We start from the raw sequence: 12,806 nt of genomic DNA on the forward strand, positions 1-12,806 counted from the left end.
GACGTTGATTACAATTACAGGTAATAATAAGGACGCCACAAGTAAATGATAATTAATCACACTCTTTGTTAAGCTCTGACAAGTTAGAAGACGCGGGAACGGCACAAACGTTCCTCATATACTCGACGCAGTCAAGATGCATCGAATTCTCTGTGTAAGGACCTCTTCTCAAGTTCACCGACTGATAGCTGTTAAGTTGCGTGCCGTGCAACAAAGTCGGGAAGCTCAGATTCTGCTGTATTCGGTAACAACATGTCTTGCCGCCGCTCAGGACATTGTCTGAAATGGTTAAATCATTGGACGTAGGCGGATATATTCTCGGAGACTTCTGCAGATACTCATCCTCAGAATCGGAAGTAAGTAACAGTCGATTGGAAGGATCAACCGAAGAATGATCGAGGTAGTTGAGTCTGCTCATGTTCAAGAAATGATTGATCTCCTTCCGGAGATTTTGTATTTCTTCCCTCGTCAGGCCTCTCATATTGAAAGTGGTGATCTTTCCATTCTTGTGAAGGATGAAGAGGCCCATTTCACTGGACACCCCAACATGCCGGATATCGGTGAGTTTCATTGAAACGAACTCATTGGAGTATCCGGAGCATAACTTGTCGCTCCAAATGGCTCTTTCGACGATTGCTTTGTTCTCCTGCTTGTACAGTATTAAATCCTCCCATTCTCCAAAACTATCCAGCACAAACATGATTTCACCCAGGAGCAGAATAATCAGGAAGTACAAATTACTCGTCAGGCGGCTAAATATCGCAATGAAAATCACCACGGACACTGAAAAAGAAGTGTTTTAGCTGTCTTGTGCACGACAAACGCTATAAATATATCTTTCGGACTTTTAACTAAACCTGAAAATATCAGAGAAACTATGTGTATATTAACTAAATAATTATTAATATTTATATGATAATTAACTCTTATCGCACAATAACATTAAATAGATAGCCTCTTACAGCTGAGCAATAACCATGCAATGCATCCTGGTCTTCGTGATATATGTAATTTATTTTTGTTTGAGATTTTAATTTCAGGCCTTGTGATTAAAATCATATTGTTACAAAAGGAATTTCAACAAGTATCTTAAAGTTGTGCGTGATGAATAAGACGAAAAAAATTTTGACACATCTGAATCACGGAGAATCAGCTGAGAAAATGCAATGCGCATTTGTTATTTAAAAATTATTTTATGACGAAGCGAATCTATCGATTGACGATCATGCGCAGTAGGTAATCTGACAGCTGTCAAATTACATATACAAGATGTAGGTATAAAGATAAGTAATAGAACAATATATTAGTTACATACACTTTAAAACCAAAAAATTAAGACTGAAAAATTAGAATTGTATTTATAAATTATATCGCATTTTCGTATGTTAAATATGCGTAAACCCGATGAATTCCAAAAACTCCAAGAACAGTTGGTTTACTGCATATGAAAGGCTCGCTGCAAAATTATTATTAAAGAAATTCAAGAGGAAGGGAAAGCGTAATAATAAAATACTTTTATTACATCAATCCGATGGTATGATTGCTTTTGCTTTAAACACTTCAAGCTTTAAAGTGCTTCTTGAACCATCTTGATAGCATCATTATTGCGAAAGTTACAGCCTGTTGAATTTCGCCTATGTTTATTTACAATTTACATACTATGTTTATTACAATAGAAAGTGCGTCTGACCAGCCCTTGAGTCATACTACTTGAGAGATACAAAGTACGTCCGGTTCCATCGTTTAATCATATCACGATCTGTTTCTCGTTAAGTATAATGGCGGTTCATAGCGAAGATTTTGGAACCAAATTACAGAAATAACGGGTTAAGGAATTACTAGACCCGTTATTTCTGTAATTTAAACATGATCTATTGAGAAACGTCACGTATTTTTGTTCCAACCCAATATTTTTGCGAAACCTCGCGAGATGGCGCAACAAACAGTGATCGTTACACTAATTACGAATTTCTTTTTTCCGAGACCGCCAGATGGCGCTATCGATATCGATTCGTCACACCAATGCAAGTTTCTTGTCTCAGAAATACGGGAGATGCCGTTACGTGCGCTTTGGCTATCTACTGCAAGAGTAACGGAAGAGATGTGATCTACGGCTCTTCGACGGTAGTAATTAACTTCATCAAGCGAAATAATTGCGACAAACACGTAAGCATATTATACAAATTCATTTTTTGGAAGATCTAATACGACATATAATATGATAATTGATTTACGTCTATTATAAAATTCAAATGAGAAATCGTCGCGTTAATGGCGCCTGTTCACGACAATTTACACACAAATTTTAGCAAGAGATTTATGAAAATCAAAAGTTCCATGAAAAGATATGTGAGAATAGTTGTATGAACAAAATTGACCCTCGAGCAGGCGCACTTATTCGGTATCTCGCTCTGACACTAAAATTCGCGATTCAAACGATCTGCTACAAATTAACGTTACGTTATGACGAACGACGCGATAATGGCGAACGCGCGACGGTTATTCAAGAAAGCTGCGTAGACATTTGGCGAAAATATAATAGCGCAACGCATTCGTGCTCCTGCTCGAAGCGCAAATATTCGAGGATTAATTCTCGTTCTTGCGAAATTCGAAGGCGACTCGCGGGTTAATAGCAGAGATTTACATTGCGAATCCCCGAGCGAGCGCAAAAATGTGATGACTGCGAATCGTCGAAGGCCGTGAGACCGCGCCGGGCAGAAATTACGCTTCGCGAAACCGTTATCGTGACTCGCAAGAAAAATGACCACTGATAAGAACACACGTGTTCAAAAGACGAAACGATCGCGGCCCCGTAATCGTCAACACGTTTCCACACACACACACACGCGCGCGAGCGCAAGCATGCGCGCTCCGTATGTAGCGGTACGGTAGTACTTAACGCATTCTTTTAGCGAGCTGAATTTCCAATAATACCGTTTGAGATTCTCGTTCTACTGAGTATCACAAGAACGATCTGTTTGATTTGGCCCTTTTATTGTCTCGATACGTTGCTATCGTACGTGTCATCACATAGCGAGGTCTCACAATTACAAGACACGGAAAGAACAATCCTATTGGTGTAATTGAATTTTCCGTTAACCGGAGACCAAAACTCGGTTGTAAGAAAGATTCCTCTGGGAGATTTCTACTCGGTCAATTGGTTTCGGTTGTCTCAACCGAGTTTTAACGCGGCTAAATATTCATACGAAAGTTTTCCGTCGCGGTAACAGAGATATCACTTTTTGTCGCCGAATTTTCATCTGGTCCCTATTCTGTTGCAGGAACTGAGATTTTTTTCCGCATAGTAGTGATAGGCAGAAACGTTGTGACATTTTTTTAATAAGTCTCGCAACGCATCCCGTGTCCGTGTTAAAAAGTATTTCATATATAATCTTGTATAAATATACATAACTATGCATAATTATACTAAATTATGAAATTTGTCCATATATAATTATTTAATACTAATCACACAATTAATTAGATACGATTAGATATAATTATCTGATTAGTATTGTGCATTTGGGATGCTGTAAAAAACTTTTAGCCATTTCCTCTGCGTTGCGACTTAGAAACAAATTTGCTGAGATCTTCTTGCATGCATAGAGAAAAAAAATTACATAATAATAATCAGATTAGAATTAGGTTTAATCACGTCTAATCCTACATATTTATGTATGATCAGCATTACATAATTATGTATGGGACAAATTTCATACATAAATTAGTATAATTATGCAGAGTTATATATATTTATACACGATTGTGTATAAAATATTTCCTAACGAGGAGATCAATAGGGGAATTTGCTTCTTAGTTATTCTCAGGAGCTACATTCTCCTGTTGGATACGAGATGCGTTGCGAAACTCATCGAAAGAAAGTGTAACAACCATTCTGTCCGCCACTTTACAATTTTGAAACCTCGGTAGTCTCTCGAAAGAGGTTCACGAGAACCGAAGAAACAGACAGTTGATCCTTTTTCCTTGCAGGCCGCAGATATGTATTTCCGTTTCACTTTCTCCCTCGCGAGGAAGGGAAGGGAAAAAAAAAAAGAGAACTCGGGCTTTCACAAAACCGCGTATCTTATCGCGAAGTTAGGTGCGCACGAACCATGACTCGTCGTAAAGAAGCCGCTCCTCGCGGCACGGTTTCGTCGGTCGCCGCGAGGACATTTAAAACGCAAAGTGTCTCGAAGAGAAGTGCCGCATCACGGTCCGACATCTTTGTGCCATTTGCACCGGCGCTTTTTACATGTGGCCCGTCGGCACACGTGTCCAGCAGCGACGGTGATCAAGCGCGTATCGAACGCGAACCGCCTTCGGATATCACGAAATGTTTACCTCGACGGCGACGGTGCGTTCGCACGCACGTATGATACACCAGGTGTGTTTATCGGCCTCGTGTCCGCGATTAAAATATCACGGAGTCCGCGGGTATACGCGCGCATATCGCATCGTATCGGTCGGTCGGTCCGATGTTTTAATCGGTCGCACGAATCTCGCCAGAGAGAGAGAGAGAGAGAGAGAGCACGCCCGTTATCTGTTAAGCACGCGACAATTCCGACCGCGGTGTAATAAATTAAACCCCGTTCTCGAACGAAACCGCATATCATCGCCTACGTTTTTCCGTTTCGCCTTGTAAGTCCCGACTAGCTCGCCGCTCACGTCACGGACGATTAATCCCCGCCGCTTTTTACGTCCCACGGTATAATTTTCACGCGTACCGCCGCGAGAAAAAGGATTCCACTTCCCAGCGCTCGCGAGATATCTCCGCCGAGCCCGCCAAGTGTGTTCCCGCGTTAACTCCTTATCGCGATTGCGAATAACTGTATCTTGGAAATTCAATTTTCAGCGATCTCTCTCCGCCGGCGAGCGAGATCGCATCGTGGGGCCGCGTTGACGGTGATTACCTCGGACAGCGCGACTTTCGGATCGTGTTATTGCCGACAAATCGTCGCGATTCATCGGAAACGAAGGATAAAGTCGTAAGCGCGGCGGCGGCGCTACCGCGAGCGAGCTTGTAAATTCGCCGTTTAACGAACGCGATAAAGTGGAAGGGCTCGACGATTTGCATAACGACCTCGCGTTAAAATCACGGTCGTCGTGCCGGCGATTCTTATAAATATCTCCGGCGCGCCGAAAGGTCAAACGTGCACGCGGACTCGGCGGCGCTCTCAGACAATAGGGACAGAAAGTGAAGGTATTCGCTCGGGATCATTATGCGCCACCGGGATAAACCAAACCGGGGCTTACATCATAATTGCGCGGCTTATTACGGACCGTCCTATATCGCTCATTTCGCGATTACTTTCCCGATCCATATTCATGAGCGTCCTTCTACGCTACGAAGGTGGCCGCTTTATTACTCCATCCACGGAGAGCCCGAGAGAGCCTTCTCCGATTACCTCGCGAGATTCGCGCCGCTTAGAAAAAGATACCTTTCGCGTTACGACGTAGCCGTGCGAGCCGGGATACGTCGGCGAATGGCGAATAAGGGAGCGAAACGCAGCCCAGATACACACCGAAAAATACATCCAAGTAAATATAATACTTGTCTCAGATTTCGTAAGTTTATGTATCCGCGAGTATATCATAAGCTCGTCATAAGCATGAAATTTATTCCAAATATATTCTCAATCCTAGTAAGTTTAGTATATACTTCAATCAAGAATATTAAATTAAGTTTTCCGCGATATCGCTTAATGAAATACGCGAGAATTTGTATTCTCTGCCTTTCCAAATTGCTTTCTTCGTTAGTTTTGTATTTAGGGATTCGCAGAGGTAGGAGGAATCTTTCGTCTAGGCGCGAGAAAGTATTCGAAGCTGCACAGAGAACATTGGTTGCTTTCGTGCAACATCGAAACACCGTCGGTAGTTCGAATTTCAACGAGCGCTCCGGTCGAATAGGCAGACAGACAGACGTGGCCGAATATCGTTAGAGAAATATAGCGGAAGGTGATCGCGTCGATTTTTTAGCACGGATACTCGAGCCGGGATACGAATATCTATTTTTAATCCCATTGATATGCAAGCCCTGCGGCAAAGCGGCGTACGCGCGTGATAAGCATTATCGCGTCGGTCTACCTGCGCAACGCTCGCTTAAAGTGAGTGAATTTAATTATAACGATCAAGAGTGCGGCGTTTAACGCCCATTCGTCTAATCCGTGTCTCGTATGTTCAGGTGAATTTATTCTCCCAGTTTCAAATCCGTTCCTTGCAACCGCGCTTCTACTCGCTTCTACTCTCTAAGTTGAATCAGTGAAACGGTATTCTACCGATAATCAGTGAGTAGTTATTAATTTTTTATGAAAACTCGTTCACTTGGCTTATTATTTTTATGTTTAACGATTTTGTTAAATGTCGATGACAGCGAAAGACCACGGATAATAACGAAACGTACAATTATGCGCTCATCGCTCCGCCTTCAAACGCGAGAGAGGGAAGAGAGAGAGAGAGAGAGAGAGAGAGAGAGAGAAAGAGAATTATGTATGCGCGAGCAGCGCGTATTTTTGACGTTCGCGCGAACTCACTCTTCAACGGCCAGGCAAGAAGAATTCTCGTAATAGCTTAATATTCGAAACTTAATTAAGTCGGCACGGAGCGCGCAAAAGTCTTCCTTGTGCGCCATTCATTTCAACGGCGTGCACTCTGGACTCTCGTCCGCCTATCTATGTTAACGCGCGCATTTTGTAAGACGGCAGGATTGCAGCGTAGTGAAAAGAAGGAAGAAAGAGAGAAAAGTAACACAGCCGGTTAAGAGAGCCGGCCGTCTAATTACACGGATCTGCCATGTGTGTCGGGTAATTAATAAACATCACTACTAATTGCAACGCGCCCGCTCGCCTAGGGACGAGCATCGGCATGAACTTTCTACACGCACGAACGCGAATGTATTTCAAAATGGCAGTGCCTCTCAATGCAAAATTAACAACGACGGTATGAAAGCCGCCGCACGGACAGGCCTCTTATTAAAGCCCCCTCTCGATCCTCCTTTGTGAAATTAATTAGTTCTGCGTAGCGGCCGCCGTTTCGGTATATTCGCGTCGATTCGTTTTCGACGGGCGTAATAATAACATCGTTTCGCGCTCTTCGTCGTCGCTGAGACAATGCGACACTCGAAGATCCCTCTTAGGGCGGAGGTGTAGTGCATCACGCACCGAAAAATTCGGAAGAGACGACGGAACGAGCGTTTCGCGCCGGGGTGCGAAAAAAGGACACAATGAGAGGAGAACGGGAGACGCGCGAGATAAAAAGAAAGCGTGGAGAAGAAGGCGTGCTCCGAAAGTGGAACGTGCCTCGCGCCGGATAAGCAGCGGTGGACCTTCGGATCGAGGATTCTCGAGCGAGGCACAGTCACGCGAAGATCCGAATCTCTTCGCTCGAGTGTCGAGAGAGAGAGAGAGAAAGAGAGAGAAAGAAAGATAGGCCGAAAAATCTGGAAAAGCCGCGGGCGATCTCGAGTGGCCCGAGTGCTCGCGCACTGATAACGGCCGTCTGGCAAAGCACAGCCAGATACAGGGGGACGCGTGAACCGACAACGATGATAGCACCCCGATCATCCGCTCTCGAGCGTCGGGGCTCGCAGGAATTTCTCGTATCGAGCCAATGCTCGAAACGATCCTTCGTAGCGCGCGCGAGTCGACGTGCCTCGAGCCCATCGCTGGAGATAAGCCGGCGAGCACGAAGAATGCACCGGCTCTCTCGGCGCGGCGTGGGGCGTGATTTGTATCTTCGTCGTCGAAAGAGCGGAGTCTGCGCTCGGTAGGTGCGCCCCTGACTGTCGGCTCTCTCGGCGAGCGAGTGCAGGTGCGCGCCCGCCAGTCTGTCGCCAGGTCCCCTCTCGATGCCCACGGCTTGACCCCCCTCGCGGCCCCCCCGTTGCAGCCACCGCCGCCTCCGCCGCCGCCGCCACGAGATCGCACACGCACTTTGGACCCCTCCACTACCCCCCGTCGGCTGGTCAGCCGGCCGGCCGTCCGGCCATAGCGAATAAGGTGGCAAGGGGAAGAAAGGCACGGTATTGCCGGCACCTACCTTCTCGTTTTCGTGCTCCTTGCTCGCCTCCTTCTCCCTCTCTCGCCCTCTGCCTCGTCTTCCGCTTGCGTCTTGTTCCGTCGCGCCTCCTTTCCCCTCCCCGAATCTTCGTGTACGTGCGTGTGCGTCTACCTGTATCTCCAGACCGGCTTCTTGTTCTCCTCTCTACACTGCATCCTCTTCATCCTCCCGGGATTCCTCTCGGTCCCTCTCTCATTTTCGTTCTTTTATTATTCGCTATCGGAGCCTCCGCCTTCCGATTGCCTCTATTCTTCTTCTTCTTCTTCCTCTGCTTTTTGCCCGCTGTCAAACGCGATGTATGCGTGCGAGTTTCCGTCCGAAAGCGCGTGCATGTCTCTGTCGGGGTTTTCGCGAATCTACGCTCTTTTTTATCTCTCTGTCGGCGATAGCACGTTGAACTAATCGTTGTCTCCGTAAAATCGCTTTACATCCAAAATCACAAGCGAGACTCGCGAGCAGAAACAACTCGCAGCCAGGTAGCAACCAACAGATGTTGCAACCTGGTCCTCGAGGAGATCGTGTAATCCGGTCAGCTGGACGCGTCGCTCGCTCCGGCGTGACGACGATAGATCGAAGAGGAATTTCTAAAGAAGAGAGACACCCGAGATCGTCGTTTGGGTGGTCGTGTGGGAGGGACGACGGAGGGACACGTACGGACTCGCGTCACGGCGACCTGTGCGTGAGGCGAAGAAAAGGAACGCGAAGAAATGCCGGGCGTCACCGTGCTTGGAAACACTCCGAATGCGTCGGGTCGCTCCCGCAAACACTGGCAGGCACGGGTGCACCTCGAGGTGCGCCTTCGCCTCGTGAAATACTTACCTTGTCCTCTTCGCGGTGCTCGTTATACGTCTCGCCCGAAATCGAAGAGAGCGCAAACTTTCCAATTCACCGCTTCCTCTTTCTTCCTCGCTTATTATTGTAATGCTGCCATTGTCGCTCGACACATCGGCGAACGGACGTCGCCCTGCTCGGAAATCTGTCTCGAGGCGAAAAGAAAGCAAGAGACAACGGCGAAAGGAAAACAAAAGAAAGCGGAACAACAATCGAGCGCGAGGTGTGACTTATTATTTCGGTCCTCTCCCACGAGACTCTTCAGTAATGAGAAGCAGGTGTCGACCCACGCTTTTCGGTCACGTGTGAAGAAAGTGACGAGGACAGTGGGGTTCACCGAAGGTAGAAGGCAAGTCGAGAGAGTTGTCGAAAAAATCTTTGAAAACGAGTATCGTCTCTGAAATCCGGCGAATTGTCTCAATGGAAGTGGCTCAATGCCACTTGTACAGCCGGTCGCTCATTTCGGTCGGTGAAACGGCGTATCCTTCAACGAGGTCAAGCAGCGAAGAAAGAAAAGACTCGTTGCCTCGCCTGCGATACCGGAAACAGCACGGATATGCCGAGCGTTCGCATTGTTCGAGGATGCAAAAATCTCGAGCGAGCCGTGCACGAAATGCGACGGCTGCTTCTTTGTCGCGTAAAATCGAACGAGAGGTCGACCGTAACGTTCGTTCCTCGTGAAAAATGCTAATCTAGCGAGAACGAACTTTATCCTTCGAATGCCATGCGAAAACATAGGAATCCACCTCTACGTATCTCTCGCATGCAGGAGCTAGATTTCTCTCTTTCTTTCTCTCGTATATATACACGATATATTTGGTCGCCTTGATTCCCGGCTGACATGTAGCTGGAATTTATTGCGCCGTTGCATGCGCAGCGATTGCATCACTAATTCGACCCGCCTTTTTTCTACTTCGCGGTCAAGAGTGAGCACGCGCGATCGTCCTATGCGATTCTTCTTCATCATCTTCCGTTTCTTCTTCTGTATGTAGCCTCGCTATTCCATTTTCTCAACGGCAAGAAGCTACCTACTTTTGGGGGTCGAGGCCGAGCGAGAGAAAATCAGCGCGTTTGCCCAGGTGCGATGCGCAAAATGATGACAGCTGAAGCCACGGGGTACCCACGGGTTACCCGTTGCCCATTTGTAATTAATGTAACGCTTTAAGAGACACCTGTGCGACCATCTCTGCCGCACAGGTGGCTGTTAGCTGTTACGGCGATAAACCTGGGCTCGTACAGGTGTGCGCCGCAGGTACGCCAGCACTCTCTGAATCGGGAACTCGCACCGACACGCATGAAATCCCGTCCCGAGGACGGACTGCTTGACGATGCCGCGCTTATCACTCAGCGACGGGACTTATCGTTATCGTCGTTTAACGCTTCTTATCGGAAACGGCGCTTCAATGACTTCCACTTGAATATTATTATTGCTCGTTGCGATGTGATTAAATGATTCCTTCAAGAATTCTTTCGGTTCTGAGAGTGTTTTCGTTGCGCAATGATGTTTCGTTTATTTGATTTCAGGCGAAGTGCGATACTTCTTCCTCCGCATTTCTCTCGTCTTTCGAAGGAAGACCTTTTCGGAAAAAGGACCCAAGGACGCGCGTCGCCCAAGGCGTGCTCTCCGATCTCGGCGGAAATTCGAGCTCTCCTCCGCTACTCGGCTATCCGACAACAAAACAACAACGAGTTGGAGCCGCGTACGCGCTGGAACGAGGTAAGAACGGAATACGAGGCTCCCACGAGTCCCACGACGCTCATTGTAAGCCGTGAAGGAAAGACCGCGGGTTCTCTCGGAGACTCTCTTGATTCTCGTGTCAGTAACGGCTACGAAATCAGTTCGAGCGTGAACGATACCGTGCGCGCGATCCGAATTCACTCGCGTGCAGCCCGGAGAGAATCTCAGGATGAAACGCGCGTTTCCCCGCGTGGGATCGAGCAAATCAAATAACGAATAAATCCTCTCGGGGAGAAGTGATTCAACGAATACGAGCCGATGCGCCGAGACCGACGCGCGAATGCAAGTATTTTAAAAAAGATTCTCCGGGACGTTTCGACCTAACCGACTCGAAAGTCCCTCACGGACGATAAGTCTTTCGCTTTCACGACTGATAAGGCGCGTGCATTTCCGATCGTCGTTTCTTTCTCTCTTTCTCTCTTGATTGATTTTCTTCGAAGAATTCATATCGACACAAATCCTATGCAGAAAATGTTCTCGATTGCGGATCTAGTTAGTGCGAATAGAAAATCCACTTTAAACAAGGGCCTTACCGGAGCTGACAGCTGTGGATAATTAATACTCTCGACAGGAGCCTCGTGCCGCTTCGATAACGATATACAATACGAAAGCGGGGCGAGAGAGGCGAGCCTCGCGCAAGATTCGACCATGTGCGCACTTACGCATACGGGCCACTCCGCACACATCATATGGCCGACTTATGAATGGTATCTGCACACGTTCCCACGTCACTGAATGAGCCCCGGGTCCCTCGCGTCCGGCGGCATCGTAGCCGCCTGTATTCCTCGTGTAAATCGTCCAATTCTCATCTCACATTTCCCCCTCCTTCTCTGTATCCTTTTGGTTCGTTCTCAATAGTATACTATTGAGGAGTAGGTTTCCGCGATAGCAGATCTTCCAAGCCACTGCCGAGTGTATTCGAGAGGAAACTGTGAGAAAAGAAACGGCGCTTCCGAGAGTTATTCGTTCCAAAGTCTACGAGAATAGTTGAAAGTTGAATTTTCAAGAATCGTTGGTAATTACTTTAGTCGAGTTAAACGTTAAATTCGTTGGAGCTTTACTTGGATATTTTGAATTGAATTAAAAGCACCGATCGAGCTGTGATTGAATTTTTCGAGTTTGACGAATTGCACGCTCCAACGAGCTTATTTTCAGCTCTGACGAATTTAATTTTTCACTCCCTCGGCTTCCACGAACGCGAGTCTTTGGGTGAGAAGTTGGTCGAACCGTGACGCAATTGGGGCGCACCTCGTATGCATCGACCTCGACGAGGAACAGGTGTCAGCTCGTAGCCGTTGCTACGGTGGCCGGACTTAGATTGCGGCACTGACAGAGACGCGCCGGACGAACAACGACGGACACCTGCACACCTCCTCCGATTGTACATAAGATCGGCTGCCCAGGCTAGGTCTATCGCCCTTCACACCCGCACCGCGTGATCTCCCACTCTCTCCTCTCTTCAGCATCGCCGTAGTCGGTCCTCCCACGGTGCGAAGGAACGGAACCCGAGGATCATGTGCGCGTTCATGCGCACGATAAGGAGAGAATCGGAAACCAAAAGAAAACCCGTAAGAAGTCGGGAGAATAGAGAGAGAGAGAAAGAGACACATCGTTGGCTAAAATGGAACGGGTAATATAATGGAATGAACGCGCGAAGAACGAAGGAGAGGAGGAGAGGAGAAGGAGCGACAGGGACACATCGCCGCAGGTCGCCACGCACTTCGCGCCACGAAACACGCGGTCACTCTCGTATTTCTGAGAGAAAAAGAATGAGAAGAAAAAAAGAGGAAAAAAAGATCGAAGGAGAAGAAGAAGAAGAGGACGAAGAAGAAGACCGGTGTCGAAGAAAGACGACTCGCTCGGCGAGACCGAGACAGACGGAGAACGCTGCCTGGCGAGGGGACGAGGTCGAGCGAGCGAGCGAGCGAGCGAAAGAGAGAAGGAGCGAGGCGAGCAAGTGGTTGCGGACGCGACGAGGACGGACAAGCAAGGAGCGGCGGGACGCGCAACGAATCGGAGAAGGACGACGAGATTGGGTTATGTCGGAGGCGCCGTGATTCAACCGAACGCGCAGGTGTGCCGCAGACTGGCCGGCGCCTCTCAGGAATGCAGGCCTCCGCTCCCGCGCCCCTCCCGCCAGTCGGTCGGGCTGGGTCCCTCTCCGCTCCCTCCTCCTCCCCCC

The 12,806-nt window shown here is 47.7% G+C and overlaps 2 protein-coding genes across 2 annotated transcripts in view; one reads left to right on the forward strand and one right to left on the reverse strand.

Moving 5' to 3' along the window:
• Positions 1 to 39: 39 nt before the first annotated feature.
• Positions 40 to 1,297, reverse strand: LOC106746193. The gene is made up of 2 exons (XM_014622485.1): positions 963 to 1,297; positions 40 to 783 (listed from the first exon to the last, which is right to left on the reverse strand). The coding sequence occupies exons 1-2, from the start codon at positions 1,057 to 1,059 to the stop codon at positions 53 to 55; spliced, it is 828 nt and encodes a 275-aa protein (XP_014477971.1). The 5' UTR covers positions 1,060 to 1,297; the 3' UTR covers positions 40 to 52.
• Positions 1,298 to 1,628: 331 nt separating this feature from the next.
• Positions 1,629 to 12,806, forward strand: part of LOC106746297 — a 23,054-nt gene continuing 11,876 nt past the window's right edge. The window contains exons 1-2 of the mRNA XM_014622739.1: positions 1,629 to 2,166; positions 10,411 to 10,603. Coding sequence (XP_014478225.1) covers positions 2,023 to 2,166; positions 10,411 to 10,603 — 337 coding nt within the window. The 5' untranslated portion in view covers positions 1,629 to 2,022. The remainder of the gene's footprint in view (positions 2,167 to 10,410; positions 10,604 to 12,806) is intronic.

The sequence above is a fragment of the Dinoponera quadriceps genome, unplaced genomic scaffold (genome assembly GCF_001313825.1).
Source record: "Dinoponera quadriceps isolate SergipeBrazil2010 unplaced genomic scaffold, ASM131382v1 scaffold566, whole genome shotgun sequence".
Lineage (NCBI taxonomy): Eukaryota > Metazoa > Arthropoda > Insecta > Hymenoptera > Formicidae > Dinoponera > Dinoponera quadriceps.

Bases quoted from the DNA above. Each gene is read 5' to 3' on its own strand.
- LOC106746193 (XM_014622485.1), bottom strand. From the start codon at position 1,059: ATGATTTTAATCACAAGGCCTGAAATTAAAATCTCAAACAAAAATAAA. The intron at 784-962 runs GTAAGAGGCTAT...CTTCTTTTTCAG, and splicing joins TGCATGGTTATTGCTCAGCT to TGTCCGTGGTGATTTTCATT.